Source organism: Mastomys coucha, unplaced genomic scaffold, assembly GCF_008632895.1.
Source record: "Mastomys coucha isolate ucsf_1 unplaced genomic scaffold, UCSF_Mcou_1 pScaffold7, whole genome shotgun sequence".
Lineage (NCBI taxonomy): Eukaryota > Metazoa > Chordata > Mammalia > Rodentia > Muridae > Mastomys > Mastomys coucha.
In genome coordinates this window covers 59278217-59298128 of record NW_022196913.1, presented here as the reverse complement: position 1 = coordinate 59298128, position 19912 = coordinate 59278217, and the positions used below count along the sequence as shown (strand labels likewise).

The window sequence follows — 19912 nt, the reverse complement described above, 5'->3', positions numbered from 1 at the left end:
TTGAAAGTAAGGAGCAAAGCAAGGCCATATATTATATTTTAGGGGAGGGCAGATAGTAGGGTTTGAGCCGGTTAAGTACGGTTGGGGCTCCATCACAGATCTGTAGTGTCCAGGCCAGGATTGGTGAAGGACAGATCTTTCTGCTGCCCGCCCGTACCTGCCGACCTTCCCGAGAGTACTGCAGTCAGGGGCTCTGGGTCAGGCTCAGGAGGGTCGTGTGCAACATCCTTCCTCTGAAGAGACAAGGAGGGAAGGGTAAAGATGAGGCTCTCGGACCCTAGGACAGCTGACGGCTCCTCGGCTGGGGTTTCTCTGAGGCTTACTCTGTTGGGGCCTCTGTCACCTTGCTGTATGCCAGAGGCAGCGGTGGCCAAGGGTGGGACAGGTGGGGTGGCCCTAGGGGGTCATCTGTGGCCTTTGCCTAACCCCAGCAGAGCAGTGTTCTAGTGTTCAGACCAGTCATAGGCCAAAGAGCAGCTTTGTCACAGTTCCTGCCTAGGGCAGGCCATGTGTTGGGTAAGGCCTCTCATTCCCTGACATAGCCATAGTTTCCCTGCTGAGAGAGGTGTAAACCGCTCAGCCATTCTTGCAGATGTCCTTGGTGCAACACAGATTCTGCTCGAATTTGGCATCCCCCACCTGTTCTAGAAACACGCACACATCTCTGCTGTCCTTTCTCTTGCCCTTCCCTTGCTACATTAGACACAGCCCATCACCCACACATTCCTCCTCACAGATATGCCTTCCTGTGAGAGAGCCCAGGCCCTGAGCTAGGTTAGTCCCCTGCAGTGACTGCCCCCTGGTGAGAGAGCCCAGGCCCTGAGCTAGGTTAGTCCCCTGCGGTGACCCCCTCCCCCTGCCCCCTGGTCCTTTATTGAGCTTCCTTTCCTTCTTGGCTACCTTTGCTGAGTCCAGACTTCTTCCTCACTGACTCCACCAGCATTGATACAGAGGTTAAAAACAGGCAGGACCAGTTCCTGGCTACGCACTTTGGACCAGGGCTCTTCCTTCTCTTGTTGGTTTGAGTTTTGTTGGTTTGTTTGGTGGTGGTGCTGGCGCCTGACCCCAGAGCCTCAGCAAATGCTCTACCATTACACTACATGCTTGCTCTGGCTTAATGCCCACGGCAGCCTCGCAGAGCCTGCGTTTTGATTACCATTTATAGATGACAAGAACTGAGAGCCCAAAGCTCTCAGGCCCACCAAGGGTCACATTAGGGAGGAACAGGGCTGGGCCTCACTCATCCTGAGTTCCACACCCCCTCTACCCCGTCCCACCCCTGAGTTCCACACCCCCCTCTACCCCATCCTCCCCTCTACCCCGTCCCAGCCCTGTCTGAGAAGAGTCTCAAGCCAGAAGCCCCAGGAACCAACTCCTCCCATATCTTGCCTTGACCCCTCCCACATCTTGCCTTGAACCCCGCCTACTACATCTTGCCTTGACCACTCCCACATCTTGCCTTGAACCCCGCCTACTACATCTTGCCTTGACCCCTCCCACATCTTGCCTTGAACCCCGCCTACTACATCTTGCCTTGACCCCTCCCATATCTTGCCTTGAATTCCTTGCTGTCCGTGTCCAAGTCCACAGAGTTCTCATCTAGGGAATTGAGGCTATGGGAGGAATGATTGAATTTAGATTGTTAGCAGGCTGACCCAGCCTTCCCAGTCTGTGGCCTTGCCACCGCCGCCACCACCACCACCATCATCACCATCACCATGAACACCAACATCATCACCCTGACCACCATCACCACCAACATTATCACCATCACCACCAACATTATCAGCAGCAGCAGCATCACCATGACCACCATCACCACCAACATTGTCACCATCACCACTAACATTAGCAGCAGCAGCAGCATCACCATGACCACCATCACCACCAACATTATCACCACCACCATCACCACCACCTCTGTCCCCTCTACAAACAATTAGTCTGGTAGAGAGGCTGGACTATTCACCTGTCATAGTCCAAGTCACTGGAGGAATGGCACTCCAATCCCAGATCCTTGGTGGGGAGATCCAGCATGGGGTTGGCCCTGAGGAGAAAGTTTGGTCAAGCAGCCATGGCTCTCAGCCATCTTACAAAGTCTCTTGCTCCCCTTTGACCCCCGCTCACCGATCAGTGTTGTACACATTAGTCCCTGGGATAGTGGCGCTTGGAGCTGTCGTCTCTATTGGTGTCTTCCGGGCCTCTTTGCCAGCCTTCATAGCTCGAAGCTTCCGGTGGTAACTGTGGAGCCAGGAACAAGTCAAATTTGCAACCTACTGGCCTAATGCCTAGTGGGGGCCTTCAACTGTGGCTTCGCAAGGAGCCTGGCTGGTGATGATTTTAGTTGCATTATGTAGGGAGTAGAAACCAACATCCAAGGGAATGTGCAGCCAAAAGCCACACGGGCAGGCAGAAGTAATAGCCAGAGTGAAGCTCGGGAAGCTACTGCCTGTGTTCTGGTGAGAGGGTGTGGCAACAGTTTGGGGTGCTCAGCATGCCTACACCAAATCCATGGAGGAGTTAGCACCAAGCCCATTCTGCAGGTAAGGAGCTGGGGCTTGACCTCAAGCTCTTTCTCTACCCACCCCACGCACACTGGGCATCGGGGCCAGGAGAGAGCTGGAGACACGGGGAGAAATACAAGCTGTACCTCTTCCGCAAACACACAAGGGCGGCAATCATAATCAGAAGGACCAGCACCAAAGACACCACCAGTCCTATGATGACACTGGTGAGCAGCTTCGACTGATCAGGGTCCTGGCTCTCCTGGGAGCTCTGGAGAAGAGGGAGGAGGGTCAGGAGGCTATGGGAGCCGTACCCCTCCCCCACCTGTGACCTCCCAGCACCCCCACACTCACCACCACCACCAGCCCCAGTTGCAGCAGCTGCCTCAATGCGTCCTGGTCTTTCCGGATCATCCTGCCACAGAGCCCTGCTTAGACCCAAGGGTCACTGACCTCCCCCGGAGGCTTCTCTCTCTGATTTCCCCTGCCCACCCTCCCAGACGGCCCCACTCACACATTCAGCTCCGTAAGTGTCAGGGCTGACCCATTGGAGAAGACGAAGTAGGCATCCATGTAGGAGCTGACCCGGGCCCTGGAATAGACAAATGGCAGTCCAGGAACACCACAAGCCTCATGACTGCTGTTGTTTCCCTCAGCCCAGCCACTGGGGCTGGGGACACTCACCGAGCCGTAGAGTCTATGTTCTGGATCGTCACAACGTAGACTGAGGTCCTGGTCGCCTGGATAAGAGCCCTACAAAGAATGCAGGCATCACAGATATTTGGAGTGGGGACGTTAGCACTGGACTGTGGCCAGGGCTGTGCAGTGTTGTATAGATGGAAAGGGTGTGCTCACTAAGCGGCCGACACCTCTGCACAAAATCAGAAATGGCAGTTCTCTCTCCTGGGCCCCTGGCTGTTCTCTGGTGCTTGACTTCACAACTGTAATGGTCATTGTGTTCATGTCTCATTCTGCCTTCTTGGGGTACAGGCACAGAATCGAAGGTGAAGACAAGCTCAAGTATGGATCAGGGACGGGGTAGAGAGGTATTTATTTCATCTAGTTCTTTGAGACCAGCCCCTTAGGCCCTGTTCTTCCCAGACCTACCCCTTGATCTCCTCCACATTGGCACCCACATCCTCCTTGTTGGTGGAGAACTGCAGCCTCACACGATAGCTCTGGTCCACAGTGAAGAGCTAGGGTAGGAGGGGCGGACAGAGAAGACGTCAGAAACATGGGGCAACCACAAGATCAGCCGCAGCACAAGCTTCGGAGGACACACAGCCACTCCTACAGCACATACACTGCGTTCACCTGCAGCCCAGATTCAGACACACAAAGGGGCACACGAAGAGCAGGCTCTTCCCCACTCAGATCCCCGGGCTTACTTTAAAGAGGCCATCATAATGAAAGTTTCATGAGATTTTGTCTTAGAGTTGTCTGGCTATAAATAATCCCATGAACTCGTGCGTGGTTTTCCTTGGCCACACGCTTAGAATCCTGGGTTATGCCATCCTTGTGTGTCTTTGCTCGCTCACTTGATCGTGGGCATCTCTCCTCACCTCTCTACGTGATCTAGTGTCTGTGACAGTTGCACACACCCTCACCTCTTCCTGGTTTTCTCACCACCAGGTGCTCTCATGTACCCTGATGTTCCTACCATCAGTGTATCTGCAGGAACATCCCTGGAAGGGGACTTGCTGGCTAAAACACTGTGTCTTGTGCATGTGTGTAGAGATGGACAAATACCCTCCCTAAAAGACCACAACTGATTTAATGTCCCAGCAGGAATAAGAGGACTCTGGGTCAAGAAGTGACATCTCTAGGGTTAGAAGTCCTTCACAGAGTTGATGTGGACCAGGAATTGAATTTCCATGTGTGTGCCAGTCATTCTTGACTCTGATGTGTGGCTGAGAACAACAAAGTCCCCATTGGTTAGAAGTGTGTGTGTGTGTGTCTGTGTATCTCTCTGTGTGTGTTTATCTCTATGTACCTGTGTGTATATGTGTGTCAGTGTATCTCTGTGTATGTCTGTGTGTCAATGTATGTGTATCTGTGTCTCTGTGTATGTGTGACTGTGTCTCTGTGTGTGTGTCTATAAATGTGTTTGTGTGTATCTCTGTGCATCTGTGTGTACTTCTGAAGCTCTGTGTGTTTGTGTGTGTCTGTGTATAGGGTGTGGGGCTGACCGTGCCTCTGTGTGTATGTCTGTGTGTGTGTTTATGTGTATTCTGTGTGTCTGTGTGTATGTCTGTGTATTTCTCTGTTTATCTGTGTGTCTGGGTGTGTATGTCTCTGTGTGTCTGTGTATGTCTGTGTATGTGCATGTGTATCTCTGTGTGTCTATGTCAGTGTGTGTCTGTGTGTGTACATGTATGTGCACATGTGTGTGGTTTATGATTTGTTTTAAGGCCAGGTCTTGCTGTAGAAGCCAGGCTGGCCTCAAATTTAAGCTCCTCCTGCTTTTGTCCCCAAATAACAGGATTACATCTGACTATGACAAGTATTCTAGATAAAAATTCAGTAAAGTGGCTGGAGGGATGGCCCAGTGGTTAAGACAACCGACTGCTGTTCCAGAGGTCCTGAGTTCAATTCCTCTGATGTCTCTGAAAGAGTAACAATATACTCACATACATAAAACAAAGATATATTTAAAAAAAATTCAGTAAAGCATGCCTTTAATCCCAGTACTTGTTAGACAGAGACAGGTGTATCTCTGTGAGTTCAAGGTCAGCCTTGTCTACATAGGGGCTCCAGGTCAGCCAGAGCTACATAGTGAGAACCTGTCTTAAAACAACATACTATAAAAACAAACAAACAAACAGGGGCTAGCTGAGAAGAGCAGGGGCTAGACAGAGGCAGGGAATGGTACTCACGTTCAGAGTGGTCTGTGTCTCCAGGGCGGGATCCACAGAAGGCTGATCCTGAGCCTGGACTGTCACCTGGTATGTGCCTTGGATAGTAGAATCAAGGTTGGTCGTCAGCCTATGAGAGAAGTGAAGACATGGCTTTATTCTGTAAGGGAATCTGAGTTCTTACAGTCCTACTGAAAAACCACCTGTACACCTTCCAGGATGGAGACCCCTTCTCAGGCTTGGGCTCCCCACCCCACCCCACCCACCCAGGCACCCATCACCACATTACTCGATGCTGCCAGTGAACAGGCCAGCTTCCACTGATTGGGTAATCCGGAAGACCTGGACGGGGTTGGTAGTCCCATCGTTGCGGACAAAATCTGCTTTCAGGATGGAGAACTTGATGATTCCGTTGTCTCCCGAGTCCTCGTCTCTGGCCTAGAGCAAGAGTGGATGTCTGGGGAGAGGCCAAGAAAGGCCTCCCATTCCCACTGCCATCAGAAGCTACAGTGGCACTACAGATCTACTTTTTTTTTTTTTTTTTTTTTTTTTTTTTTTTTTTTTTTTTTTTGAGACCGGGTTTCTCTGTGTAGCCCCGGCTGTCCTGGAACTCACTCTGTAGACCAGGCTGGCCTCAAACTCAGAAATCCGCCTGCCTCTGCCTCCCAAGTGCTAGGATTAAAGGTGTGTGCCACCACTGCCTGGCACAGATCTACTTTTTTATAGGTCTCACTAAATAGTCCTGGCTAGCCTGGAACTCACTATTAGGCCAGAATGGCCTTGAACTTTCTGTGATCCTCCTCCTGCTTCTATACAACAGGTCAACACCCAAAGCCCTCCTGTACTGAAACTTGCCAAGCACATACGCACCCACTTCCAATCAGAGCCTTGCTAAACTCAAGAGCACCTACAGTGTGCACCCTCTCTTTAAAGCCCTCACTTCAAGGCTGACTACTGTGAGTCTACATTTCCTAGTGCACCAGAAATGGACAAGAAGGGGGGACAAACATCTGGATTCATTCCAGTGTCTTAAAAAAGAATGGAACAGGTACACAGGGCTTCAAGCTCAGGGTGAAGGGCTGGGCTTCCGGTTGTAAAAAGGAATTAATTTAAAAAAAAAATAAAGCACTGGTTTGGAACCCAAGCAGTGGTGGCACACACCTTTAATCACAGCACTTGGAATACAGAGGCAAGCAGATCTCTGTGAGTTCAAGGACAGCCTGCTCTACAGAGTGAGTTCCAGGAAGCCAGAGCTGTTATGTGGAGAAACCCTGTCTCGAAAAAACAAAACAAAACTAAGCAAAACAAACAAACAAACAAAACCCCACCAGTTTGGTAAAGACGAGTGTTTGGTCAGTAAAGTGCTTCTCCTACAGGCACAGGGGCCTGACCTGCGGTTGGCTTTTAGAGCCCACATAAAAACACCAGTACAGTGGGATGTATTTGTAATCCCAGCAATGGGGAGGTGGGCACAGGTATCCCTGGGGCCTGGGGGGGAGGGGGGCACACACACATACCACATGCACGAATATGCAAATATACACACATACACATACATACACAAGATCGCACACACGCATACACACCCAGGAGCATGTGAACCTGCCAACATTTGTGTTCCAGTGCATGCATAGAAAAGAAAACCATTCAAAGCCATGACTAACTTGGGACATTGGCACACAGTTGGCTTGGAAATTAACTGGGTTAAGCCTTGAAAGAATCTAGAAGGAGAAATTTGCTGTCCCCAGGAGAATTCCTGTCCTAAGGACACCATCAACTCTGTATGTGGATGGCCAGGCCTTTCTAAGCCTAGCACAGGAGCCTCTTGTCAGAAGGTAGACTGAGCTGGGCACAGTAACCTATGACTTTCATCTCAGCATTGCAGAAGCAGAGGCAGTGGTTTCTAGGCAAAACTGTTCTGCATAGTGAGTTTCAAAATAGCCAAGGCTACGTGGTCAGAACCTGTCTCAAATACACACAGAAAGGAAGGGAAACTTAATCCCAGGGAAGCGTGGCAGCTTGAGCCTCAGGGCTCACCCTACATGGCGCGCCACCTTCTAGACATACACCCACATCCATCACCATAACAAATTGAAAACATTGCTCTAATTGTGCTGGGAAAGCTATTTAAGTAGAAGAAAGCCTTTTAATTTACAATTGGCTATGGGTTCCTGATCACACTCAAGAATTCTGGCATCCTCAGGAAAGTGGAATCTACAAGTAGTACTTCTGGTCATGAAATTTTTATGAATACTAAATTGAACAATTAGCAGGATGGGAATTCATCGATTGGGCAAGTGCTGCCGTAGCCCAGGCTTTGTGTGAGCCCACGCTACCCTGAGCCCATTGGACTTAGAGGGTTTTTTTGGGTTTTTTGAGGGGTGTGGGGGGGTTGTTTTTGGTTTTGTTTTTGTTTTGTTTTGTTTTTTTGTTTTTTGAGACAGGGTTTCTCTATGTAGCCCTGGCTGTCCTGGAACTCACTCTGTAGACCAGGCTGGCCTCAAACTCAGAGATCCACCTGCCTCTGCCTCCCAAGTGCTGGGATTAAAGGCGTGTGCCACCGCTGCCCGGACTTAGAGTTAAAACATCTTTAGGGCAGCTGAAAGGCCTGAAGCCTTTAGTTTTGTCCCCTGGAGTTACTGTGACAGATAACGGCTGGAGCTGAGGACTCACCTGGACAGAAGCCACCTGCTGCCTGGGCAACACAAGCTCTGGGATGATCACTATGAATGTGAGCAGAAAGAGGTCAGTACAGCTGGAGCAGTGCCCACCTGGCCATAAGCACAGCTGGGGCAGTGCCCACCTGGCCATAAGCACAGCTGGGGCAGTGCCCACCTGGCCATAAGTACAGCTGGGGCAGTGCCCACCTGGCTATAAGCACAGCTGGGGCAGTGCCCACCTGGCTATAAGTACAGCTGGGGTAGTGCCCACCTGGCTATAAGTACAGCTGGGGCAGTGCCCACCTGGCTATAAGCACAGCTGGGGCAGTGCCCAATACTCGCTATAAACCTGAGTCCATTCCACAAGCCCATCCCCAATCCCTGTGCAAAAGTGACCCCATCTCAGCTGTCCCCGGAGGGGTGGAAGGTGGGGGACTAGAGTTGGCAAGGCACCCAGCTCTCATTGTACAGATGGGGAAATGGAGGCCCAAAGAGGAAAGACCTATCTTAGAGCCAGCCATCAGCTGATACAGAGCTGGAAGGAAAACTCGGATGTCCCTTCGAGCTATAATCCAGGGCAGAGGTGGGCTGGATCTCTCTGTGGCCTAGGGAGGCCTTACGGAGATGGGAGGGGTGTATCTGAGGGTAATCCCATGTTACAAGGTGTGTGTGGATACAAGACGAAGATGGGGTTGCCACATTCACTCACCGAAGGTCTGGTTGTCAGGCAGAAAATAGGGGGTATTGTCGTTCTTGTCCTCAATGTTGATGAGAAGGCTTCCTGGGTAAATAAGGTCCTGTGAGTCAAAGCTCTGAGCAAAATCCAGGGCTTTCTTAACACACTTAAAAGTGTGTGTTGTGTGTGTGCATGCATGTATGTATAAATAAATACCTGTGTGTCGGTCTATATTAATATATAAGTGTGATGTATACATTTTATGTCAGTTGGTCATTTGAACACTCACTCTGAGCCAGGAGTACTGACACATGGGAGGCCAAGGCAGGAGGATTATAAATATGAGGCCAGCCTGGGTCACAGAGCGAGACCCTGTCTCAATAAAACAAAATAAAAACCCCATACCCAGTCTGTTCCTTGGCTTCCTCATCTTTAAGTTGGATGGGTACCACCAGCTCATGAGCTGTGCGGGAGTAAAATGAGCAAATGCTTTAAGGTGCCTGCCACGGTCTATGCTGTGCTTGCTGCTCACGTGGCCCTCATGCCTGTGTGGCATGGGATGAGGCTGCAGATAGCTCCTCACAGCATGGTAGCCTTCAGTAGGTGCTGCCAGGCAAGCCCCTAAACACTATGTTCGCATGCTATCACTCTCCACAGCCCACCCCCTGGCAACCCCCCTTCCCCCCCGGACAGATGGAGAACAGAATCCTGGAGAGAACATGGCCAGAGACATGGTTTACAAGGGCTGACATGGGTCCCCAGACCCTGAACCAAAGCCCTGCTGGTCTTCTCACCATTGCTGCTGTAAGCGTCAAAGCCAGGATCTGTGGCGAGGTCATGTGCCCGCACAACCAGCGTAACCAGGTGACAAGCCTCATAGTCGATGGCCTCACTCTGATTGACGTACACAGAGCCGTTGGCATCCACGGAGAACCAGCCGTAGCACACGCTGCCCACATCAACGCCAGCCTTGGTGCAGATAACATTCACTAGTTCTATCCTCAGCCACGCAGAAGTGTCCACATCCTGGGCTATCACCTGAGCCACCTGGCCATGCTCAGAGCCGTTCTCAGCCACAGAGATGCCCCGGAGGGAGCCTGCATCCAGGGTTGGCGGCTCGTCGTTCACATCCCCCACAGCCACAGTGACATTTACTGTGGAATCGAGGCCCTGGGGGCCTGGGTTCTCAGCACTCACTGTCAGGTTGAAGAACTTCTGGGTCTCATAGTCCAGGCTCACATCAGGGAGCAGCCAGAGGCTACCCTCTGCCCACCCTCCTTCCAGCACTTTGCCTTGGAGCATAAAGTTGTTGACGCCGGTCCCAGACAGGCTGAAGCTGATGCGGTTGTTGGTGACTGTCTGGTCAGCATCCCAGGCCTGCACTGTGCCCAACAGTGCTCCTGTGGACAGAGGACAGAGTTTGAAGGGACACCTGTGCAGGCCTTGGGCACTCCAGGCTGGTCCTATCATGGAGCTCTTACTTAGCATGGGCCTTACTGTTTGCTGTCAGAGATGGGATGTGAACATGTCTCTCCTCCAGGGAACCCTTCCCCTAAGTTCTGCCTCGCCAGAGGATGATACCTGCAGGAGCATCCTGTATGTAGCTAAGGTGCTAGGATGCATAGTCTTCTCCCATCTACACAGCTAGCCTACACGTGGGCCCAACCAGCCAAGAGGGCACATACCTGGAACTCTCTCCATCACAAAGAACGAGTAAGAGGACTGGTTAAATACAGGCAGGTTGTCATTGATGTCCTAAAGGGAGAGACAGGCCTGGGTCCTGGAGACACTAGCAGCCCCAGGTCCATCTTCCCCAGAGCCGTCTGAGAACCCAGAAATATCTCTACGGATAGAGCCTTCGATTTTGCATTCCTCAGACAGCCCTGCCCAGCTTCCAGATGTGCAGGCGACCCTCCAAAAGACTCCAGAAAGGGGTCCTTCTGTTAGTCTGACCTCAGCCTAGAACGACTCTAGGTCCATTTTCCAGAACTATTTCTGGATCCCTGCGTGTAACCCCATCTGGCTTAGCTTGAGGTCCCATCCCTCAGCCCTGTGACACCAGCTCTGTGCTCAGTCTGAGCTGGACTCTGATGCTTTCTATCCTTGCCCACGTGCACAGCTGGAACCCTGTCTTCCACGCTCTCCTCAGTACTGGAACCCTGTCTTCCACGCTCTCCTCAGTACCATCTTGTGCCTGGGGCATGTCCTGAATAACCCAGCCCTTCCTTCTCTGTGGGCATACATATGTGCTCTGGTTGTCGGTTTTGTCTACGCGACCATAGGAGGGAGACCTAGGAAGAGAAATCCTAGCCCTTCAATAGCTGTACTTTCACTCCTCTTCCTTCCTCCCCTCCCCTTTGTCTTTCTTTTTCTCTCTCCTCCTTTGTCTTTTTCCAGGGATAGAGGTCACATCATGGAACTTATCTCCTAGGCTCCTGACGGTGACTTCTTAGACAGGCACCACTGGATCCCTTACCAAGGCTGCTGAATTCTCATGGTCATCCTGCCTCACACGGGAATGCCTAAGACCCCTGCTCTGCCTCTCTCATGCCTCTGACTTCTTTGGGCTCCAGTCCTTATGTAAAAACAGGGTAGCTCCCGACACAGTGAGAGTGTGAAGCCCATAGGGCAAAGGGACCCCTTCAATTCAGTGAGTGCAATTCTTCCTTTTTTCTTTAGTATTCCACTTTGTCCCTAGGAAGCCAACAAATCCGAAATCTGCTTCAATGTCTCAATCAGGTCTGCGATATAGCCCAGGATGAGCTAAAGATCTCAATTGCCCTGCCTCAGTCTCCCACGTACTGAGATTATAGGTGTGCACCAGCATGCTTGGGCCCTGATTTGAAACCTCTTGGAAAGTTTCTCTTGCAGGAAACTTAACTGGAACCAGGTTCACCTGACTCTGGCCTTTGCTTGCTACCAGTCTATATGGTTCCAGACAAGACTCCATGCCTGGCTGTCAGAGCGAAAGCAGTGAGAGCCCTCCCCGGGTGACCCCTCTTCAGAACACCTCCATTCATTCACGCTGATTTCTCCCCCAGTCTCTCTGACTTAAGGACAAGGATTGCCAAAGGCTCCGCAGCTGAGTTCCCAACCTCTTATCGACCAGGCTATACGAGGCAGGAAGTAACGCTTGTGCCAGAACCGGGGAGCTGGGCCGTGTGGGGGTACCCGGCTTACCTCCACAGTGATGGTGACGTTGACATCAGTGCTTAGGGAAGGAGAGCCGCAGTCAGCCACGAGCACAGTCAGCACGATGCGGCCCTCCAGGGCAGGGTCAATGGCCTCTCGATCCAGGGGCCCAACATTCTTGAGGAGCCCTGTGTTGGGGTCTAAGGAGAAGTTGCTGCTATAGGGCCCAGGCAGCAGGCTGAAGACCAGGCGGCTGTTGTCAGTGCCTGGCTGGTCGTCATCATGGGCCTGTGGACATAGTTGGCCTCCAATCAGGTCTATAGGCCTCAGGCCTAACCTCTCCCTCCAGCACTGGTCTAAGTGGCCACAGGCCGTGGCTTCCTGCTGAGGTGCAGAGCACAGCCAGCAAGAAGCTCTTGGTCTCAACCTTGAGCTTGTCCATCTCCCAGGTAAGTGCTGAATGAATGGTATAGACCTGGACCTGAGCTAGACACTCAGAGGAGACCTGAAGTAGGGAGTTCCCATAACGCTGATGCAGAGAAGGGTACAGGAGAGTATATACAGAGACTCAACTTTCTTTTTTAAATATAAAAGTGTGAAATCCAAACAAAGATTCTGATTTTACCACAATTGGTATGGCCAGTATGCTCTTTCTGTTTCTCTGTCTCTCTGTCTGTCTCTGTTAACACACACACACATACACACACACACACACACACACACACACACACACACACACACACACGGTAGGCTATCTATCTATCTATCTATCTATCTATCTATCTATCTACCTATCTGTCTATTTATTTATTTAGAGACACAGTCTTATGGAGCCCAAGCTGGCCTCAAACTCACTATATAGCCAAGGATGACTTTAAACTTCTGATCCTCCTGCCTCCACCTCCAGAGGGCTAAGATCACAGGCATGCACAGACATACCTCATTTATGGGAACGGAACCCAGTGCTTCTTACACATGCTAGGCAAGCCCTCTACCAAACAAATTATACCCTTAGCCCAGTACTGTATTTTTTCATGTTTAAAATTTATTTTAGATGTCTGAGTGTTTTGCCTGCGTGATATAAGCATTCCCTGTGTGCAGTGCCCACAGAAGCCAGAAGAGGGCATCAGATCCCCTGGAACTGGAGTGACAATAGTTGTGAGCCACTCTGCAGGTACTGGGAACCAACTCTGAGTCCTCTACAAGAGCTGACAGCGAGCTGGGCAGTGGTGGCACACGCCTTTAATCCTAGCACTTGGGAGGCAGAGGCAGGCGGATTTCTGAGTTCAAGGCCAGCCTGGTCTACAGAGTGAATTCCCAGGGGGCTGGAGAGATGGCCCAGAGGTCAAGAGCCCCAGCTGCTCTGACAGAGGACATGGGTTCAATTCCCAGCTCCTACATTGCCGCTCACAGCTGTCTATAATGCTAGTTCCAGAGGACCTGGCACCCTCGCACAGACAAAACACCAAGGTGTGCGCGCCCACTCGCAAACATAAACACGCAAACACACACACAGTAACACAGTACCGGGGCCAGAAGGAGCAAGTCTACTGAGATCTGGACGACGGCCCTGCCACTGCCAGAAAAGCCTTGGAACATCGGCAGGGAGCGTGAGCCCCCGAGGGACAGAGTGACAGCCTATGAGGACCCACAAGTCCCTTCTCACAAGATGTCTCCCCGGGGCAGCCTAAAGGAGACATTCTTAGCCTCATGCTTTAACTGTGTTCTTTGCATTCTGGATTTTAATGCTATTACTGGCCCTTCAACAGGACCACCCAGTTCTTGTTATTTTGTTCTTTGTTTGGATCTTGGTTTTTGTTTGTTTGCTTGGGTTTTTGTTTGTTTGTTTGTTTGTTTGTTTTGCTTTTCTCAAAACAGGTTTCCTCTGCAAAGCCCTGGCAGTCTTGGCTAGCTCTCTAGACCGGGAGATCCCTCTGCCTGAGTCTCCAGGGGTGCTGGGATTAAAGGCGTGCTCTGCCACGCCTTGCTGGGGTCTTACTTTTTAAGTAAGCCTCATCGAATCATTTTGGAATGAGTTGGGAATGTGTATATTAAAGAGCGATTTGTTCATAAAGGCCTGTCCCACACCAGACCTGCCCAGGGTACAGTAGATCCTTTAGCTCATTGTACCTTGCTGACCCTGTGAATAAAGACCACAGCTCTTGGTTTTCTAAGAGGAAATAGATGTCCGAGACTTCATGCAGGGGAGGCGTGCTCCCCTCCCCAGGGTCTCCTACCAGGTCCCGTGTGGCTCTCACCTGGATGGTCACAGAGACATTGCCATCCACCTCTGGCACAAAGACGTTGTAGGAGCCTTGGACCACGGGAGGGTTGTCATTGATATCCAGCAGAGTGATCTCCAGTGTGGTGGTGGTAGACTGGTTTCCGCCGTCGGTGGCCTGCAGCATGAGGTAGTACATGGCCTGCTTCTCCCGGTCCAGCAGCGTGCCGTTTTTCACTGTCAGATTCCCTGAGCTTGGATCCACTGAAAACAGGTCTGCTCTGTTTAGGGTGGCCAGATTTAGTCAGTAAAAGGACAGAGTGTGCACTTACGTTTGAATTTCAGACAAACGATAACACACACACACAAATGAACCTTGTGCAGTATTTCCAACATATTTATGATGGTGGATTGGCCCAGACGTGAGTGCCCTCAAGCCTCCAGTGTGTGATGGACACTTTGGTCCATAGTGTATGATGATGTCAGGGGTTGCAGGGGCCCTGAGAGGTAGGAACTTATGGGAAGTCGTCCCTCACCCCTTCCCTTCCTCTGGTTTCCTATCTTGTCATGTGATCTCTCCACCTCATACACGAGCCTATCATGTGATTCAATATACTATCAAGTCCTCATAGGGCACAGTGCACAGCACCCCGGGACTCTGAGCCTCCAGAACTAAATAAACCTTTCTCTTTATAGAATATCCTGCCCTGGATATTTTACTACAGTTACAGAAAACTAATGATTTTTTTCAGCTTGTTTTTCTGGAATGGACACATAACTGAGCACTTTGTATTTCTGCAGGGTTCTCTGCTGTTTCCCCCCAACCCCATGGCAAAGTAGAGAAGATTCCCACTCCCCCACCCCTGCCCATCTTAAGATCTTACCCATTTCCTGGAAGCAGACTGTAGGTGATAGGACCCCATTCATCGCCATCCAGGTCTGTAGCCTGTGAGGCAAAGATGGCAAAACACTGGAAACAGGGCCATCTGTGTCACCACACGACCCATATGACACAGCTGCTGGGCATCCTGACTCCAAAGCTCACCACATCTGCACTCACACCTAGACACTCCACGCACACTCGCAGGGACCCGGTGACACTGAATGAAACAAGTCTGGGATGGTCTGAGATCAACGGGCCCTGCTCAGCAGCTTTCTCCCAGTGTTATCCAGGCAACATCACTCACATTGATGCTGTCGGTGACGAGATAACCTGTTGGACTGTGCTCTGGCACAGTGAGTTTGTATGGGCTCTGAGAGAACACGGGCCTGTGGTCATTGATGTTTCTAAGGTGGATTGTCACCGTGGCAACAGAGAAGTTGTTGCTGACTGAGTCAGTGGCCACAACCTGAGAACAGAAGAGCACGTGATGGTACAGGGGTCCAGCTGACCATGGCATCTGTACCCCTCAGCAGTTCGGCACACTGTACCTCCACAACCATCTCCTTCGTCTTCTCGTAGTCCACCATTTCTGAGTTTTTCACCACTACCTGCACACTGACAGACCCTGCTGCTCGCTCTGGGGACACATTGAAGGCTTCAGCATCTTGGCCCTTCAGGGACAACAGGAAGGTGCCATTGTCGCCCTGTAAAGGAGAGTGATATAATAGGGACTGAGCCGCTGCCATCGCCTTCCTGTGTCTTTCCCTCAGTCGCCAAGCTCAGGCCTTCTGCAGAAGCCCTACCCAGTGAGATGTACAGAGGGAGTAAGAAAAGACTGAGACAGTAGTCCAGGCCTAGGAAGTTGGGCTGGCTGCTCAGCTCTACCAACCCAGCCTTACCCAGTCCGTCCGTTGAGGACTGCCCTCAGCCCTGTGGGTCTCAGGGTCTAGAGAGACAGAGCCACACTCACCTCACTCCCACAAAACATTCCCATTAGACTTCCTTCCTTCCCGGCCACCACTACTCAGCACTCACGCCATCCCACCCTGTTCTCTCAAAGCTGCCCTTCACCACTGCTCATCACACCCGCCAGCCTACAGTCACCTTTGAGCAGCCTCCACTCAACCCATTATCGCCTCAGTGAACCGTGGTCTTACCCGTCACTTACTTACATCCTTCCCATGGCAATTCCTTCCTAGTTGACTCAGATCCCTTTAAACATAACGCTGGCCACCTTTCTCTAAGGTTCCTTACTTCCTCAGACCACAGGCAGGCTACCCAGAGCCAACAGCACCAGAATCGCAACCATCCACTGTTGCCTAGCACCTAATGTCATCCCCTACTCCACAAGGCCTCTGCTCAACAACACCCAGTATTCCCCCAAACATCATCAAATAGCACGCAACCACCTCCAATATGCAGATTGGTGCCACCCATCATTACCACCTCCGTTCCCCACGGACCCCACACATTGTCCTGCCATGTGCTCTGTAAGCCACTGCCAACACCAACCTCAACCACTATCCCTCTCTTTCCCCACCTTCCCTCCCCCTTTGCTGCTTCCCTCCCCATCTGTGACCTTCCCCTCCCCCAGTCCTCCTCCATCAGTGCCCCTCCCCTCTCCCCTGCACCTGCCTGATCTGGGTCGTAGGCCACCATGGTCAGACCATCGATGGAGATTCTGGCAGAGGCGTGCTCATCCACATCACCTGTGAAGTTGACTTGGGCCTCCTGGGGGCTAAAGGAGCAGCCTGGGAGGCTGCAGTTGTAAAATTCCGGCTTGTGGTCGTTGACATCAGTCACCCTTATTGTGACCCACATGCTCACCTTGGCCTCTTGCCCATAGATGTTGAGATTCTTCTCAGTCGCCTGAGGTACAGAGCAGAAGCCAAAGGCCAGGGACCAGTGCTCAGAGAGCGCGAGAGCAAAGGTCAAGGGTTGGAGAAGGGGGGGGGGGGGTCCCACTCACCGTGACCTGTATCTGCACTTCTTCATTGTCCAGAAGCAGGTGCTCTCTGTCCAGGGAGCCACTGACGAAGATGACCCCATTTTCCCTGATGTCGAACCACCCAGGCCTCGTGGAGTCTGAGAGAGAGGTACTTGGCAGCAGCTGTTTGCAGGGGCTCTGGCAACCCCACCCCACCCCAGCCTTACCCTAGCCCTCGCCAGGGGACAGCCAGGTTCTCACTGGAGATGCTGTAGGTCACATTGTCATTGATGCCTTTGTCACTGTCCATGGCCTCCACAGTCAGCACAGATGTCCCCTGGGAGGAGGCTCTCGGTGAGTGCATCTGACCTTCTTCTCAGGCAGCCACGGCTACCCAGCACCCTCACCTCCCCAGCACATACCAAGGTGGCATCCTCAGCCACAGAGGCTGAATAAAACTCCCTGACAAACTGAGGGTCCAGGTCTGGCTCATCAATCACTGAGATGGATACAAAAACCGGCTGGGAGCACTGGGTGATGTTCATGTCATTCAATATTCCGCCTGAGTCCTGAGGGGAGAGAAGGCCTTCTGTGAGCCAGTGCCACAACACTGAGCCCTCTAGCTCTGCTTACACCTCACTCACACAGGCCTGCAGCTCCAGCTGGTAGAAGGCGCTCTTGTTGTTGTAGCTGAGCTTGTCATTCAGCACAATAGAGCCGTTTATCAGGATGCGGAAAAGATTATTGCTGTTGTCCGTGCTGGGGATGACCTGTGACACAGAAGACACTTAGGTGAGGTCCCAGTGACATCACTGCTCCTCCTACTCGAAGAGACATAGGGTCAAATCCTGGCTCTCCCATTGGCCAGAAATGCAAATGTCTCCAAGTAACGTATGCTCTCAGAACCTCGGTTTCTCCCCTTGGCTGGTATAAATGCCTCGGTGGGTAGAAACTAAGTTATTAATTGGTGTACGAAAAGTTCAAAAAACACACACATGCCTCAGTTGTATGTGTGAGCTTGGGCAAGCCCCAGGTCCTCCCTGAGCCTTGAGCTCTCCTGAGAGCTATGAGTGTTTTAGCTTACAGGAAGCCTTGACAGTGCTGGCGAAGCGGGTGGGAGCAAGGATTGGGTCCTCCTTCAGCACCTAGGCAAAATGCTACTTCTCTGTGTTGGGGGTTGAGGGGGGTGGAAGGGGGCGTTCAGAGAAAGGCTGGGGAACCAGGGTTGTGGTTGTCTGTGAAGATGCTGCCCCCTGGTGGACGTAAGGCACAGTGCGGCCGGCTCCCACCTGGGCGGCAGGAACCTCTGCACACTCACCTTCAGTATGAAATACTGCACTACACCGGCTAACCCTGTGTCCTTGTCTTCAGCCAGCACGGAGAACACCACGGAGCCGACTGGCAGGGTCTGTAAGAAGGGACTTTTCACCCGTGTGTTTCTCCCATCCCCACCCTGAGCTGGGCCTTCAGGGGAGACATCAGATGGTTAAGATGAGAGCGCCCAGCAGGATGCCCCACCCACCCACCCAATGAACCTGAGATGTACAGTCAAAGCCATAAGAGAGAGAGCAGAACCCAGCCTGGCTATGCCTCTCCCCCGGTCGGATGTTCCTGAAGGCTCCCTGTAGCCCTATAGCCTACATCCATAGTCTGGCTTCTGAAAGTTCTCCCTTTCTTCCCAGAACATGGTTCAAACAGTTTCGGTAGCCCTCAGCAGTCAGACTGCTGCCTGTCTCTACCCTCCTCACATTCTATCCTCTAGCCTCTGAGGCTAGCCTCATCACTGCCTGAGGACCCCTGTAAATGCTGTCCCCCAATCTGGACCATCTCTTCCCTGGAGAGCCCCCAGCAGGCTCCTTGCTATTCAGGTCTCTTTGGATGTCACCTACTCAGAGAAGGCAGAAGCAGCCTGTTCGTAGGGATTCTCTTACTCTTTTCTCAGCCTTGTCATCTTGATAGCATTTCGCATCTCTGAAGCATCCCTCACTGCATCTTGTTCTAGGTACCACTTGTGCTTCTAGACTATGAGACTATACCCAGGGGAGTCTTGCTCACCAGGTAATGTGAGGAACCAGGATGATGCCAAGAACATGGGTGGTGGGTGGGGCCTGACAGGTGATCTTATGCCTGAACCTATTTCAAAGGGGTTCACAACCACATGGCCTGGAGATTTGGGGACAATATTCTATTTGTTACTGAAGCAACAGCACTGGGAGAGCCTCTTCCCTCTCAGTTACAGCAGTTAAAGTCGAGGTGCCATCTAGCTAAGGAAGGAGTCACAGCCCAGACCAGCCACCCCAGACCTCTGTATTGTCTCTAGGTGGGACACATGGGTCAGAGTGACCCGACAGAAACCAGGCCAGTGTGTGCTGAAACCACGGGGAAATGGCCAGTCTTTCTGAAGAAGCTGCAGAGACAGTGAGACAGCGCAGGGCCAGAGCCGCTGGGCCCCACACCTCAGGACACAGGCAGCCAGTGATAGAGAGACAGAGTGACATAGAGAGACAGAGTGACTCAGAGAGATGGAGTGACATAGAGAGATAGAGTGACTCAGAGAGATGGCATTCATGCAGAGATGGCAGTCACACAGAGACAGAAGGCACAGGGTAACATTGCCATCACCAACTCTGTCTAAATCAGCGCATGTTCACTCCAGAAACATGCGATAATCACCTTTCTCTGCGTACTTTTCCTACACCTGAGAGATTTCTAATCTGAGGTGTTTGCCTGTAAAAGGGGCCCTGTCATTATGTCCTTGCACTTCTTAGACATAAGCTTCCTGGTCGCACTCTGCTGAGTGGTATCTCTCCCCATGCCCTGCCCCACTAAGACCAGGGGATACCTCGTTAATGCTGGTGGAGAATTCAGTGTTCACGAAAACAGGTGCATTATCATTTCTGTCCTCCACAATCACCTGCATTTCATTTGTCGCCTGCAGATGAGAAAGCCCCGGGGGAGGTCAGAAAATGTGACTTAAGATGTCAGGAGATGCCGGGCGGTGGTGGCGCACGCCTTTAATCCTAGCACTTGGGAGGCAGAGGCAGGCGGATTTCC

General features: G+C 51.7%; 1 protein-coding gene across 1 annotated transcript in view; it reads right to left on the bottom strand.

The window, feature by feature from the left end:
* Positions 1-18: 18 nt before the first annotated feature.
* The window catches only part of Cdhr2 (cadherin related family member 2), a 23133-nt gene continuing 3239 nt past the window's right edge, over positions 19-19912 (bottom strand). Inside the window, exons 5-31 of the mRNA XM_031358098.1 lie at positions 19701-19790; positions 18177-18266; positions 17503-17628; positions 17281-17427; positions 17120-17195; positions 16901-17016; positions 16567-16800; positions 15480-15635; positions 15236-15397; positions 14933-14994; positions 14086-14329; positions 11876-12115; positions 10381-10450; positions 9490-10095; positions 8729-8800; positions 8033-8082; positions 5649-5797; positions 5381-5489; positions 3612-3700; positions 3189-3257; positions 3019-3096; positions 2859-2919; positions 2651-2775; positions 2128-2241; positions 1970-2047; positions 1556-1613; positions 19-233 (exon numbers count right to left, since the gene is read on the bottom strand). Of these exons, the coding sequence (XP_031213958.1) occupies positions 93-233; positions 1556-1613; positions 1970-2047; positions 2128-2241; positions 2651-2775; positions 2859-2919; positions 3019-3096; positions 3189-3257; positions 3612-3700; positions 5381-5489; positions 5649-5797; positions 8033-8082; positions 8729-8800; positions 9490-10095; positions 10381-10450; positions 11876-12115; positions 14086-14329; positions 14933-14994; positions 15236-15397; positions 15480-15635; positions 16567-16800; positions 16901-17016; positions 17120-17195; positions 17281-17427; positions 17503-17628; positions 18177-18266; positions 19701-19790 (3612 nt within the window). The 3' untranslated portion in view covers positions 19-92. The remainder of the gene's footprint in view (positions 234-1555; positions 1614-1969; positions 2048-2127; positions 2242-2650; positions 2776-2858; positions 2920-3018; positions 3097-3188; positions 3258-3611; positions 3701-5380; positions 5490-5648; positions 5798-8032; positions 8083-8728; positions 8801-9489; positions 10096-10380; positions 10451-11875; positions 12116-14085; positions 14330-14932; positions 14995-15235; positions 15398-15479; positions 15636-16566; positions 16801-16900; positions 17017-17119; positions 17196-17280; positions 17428-17502; positions 17629-18176; positions 18267-19700; positions 19791-19912) is intronic.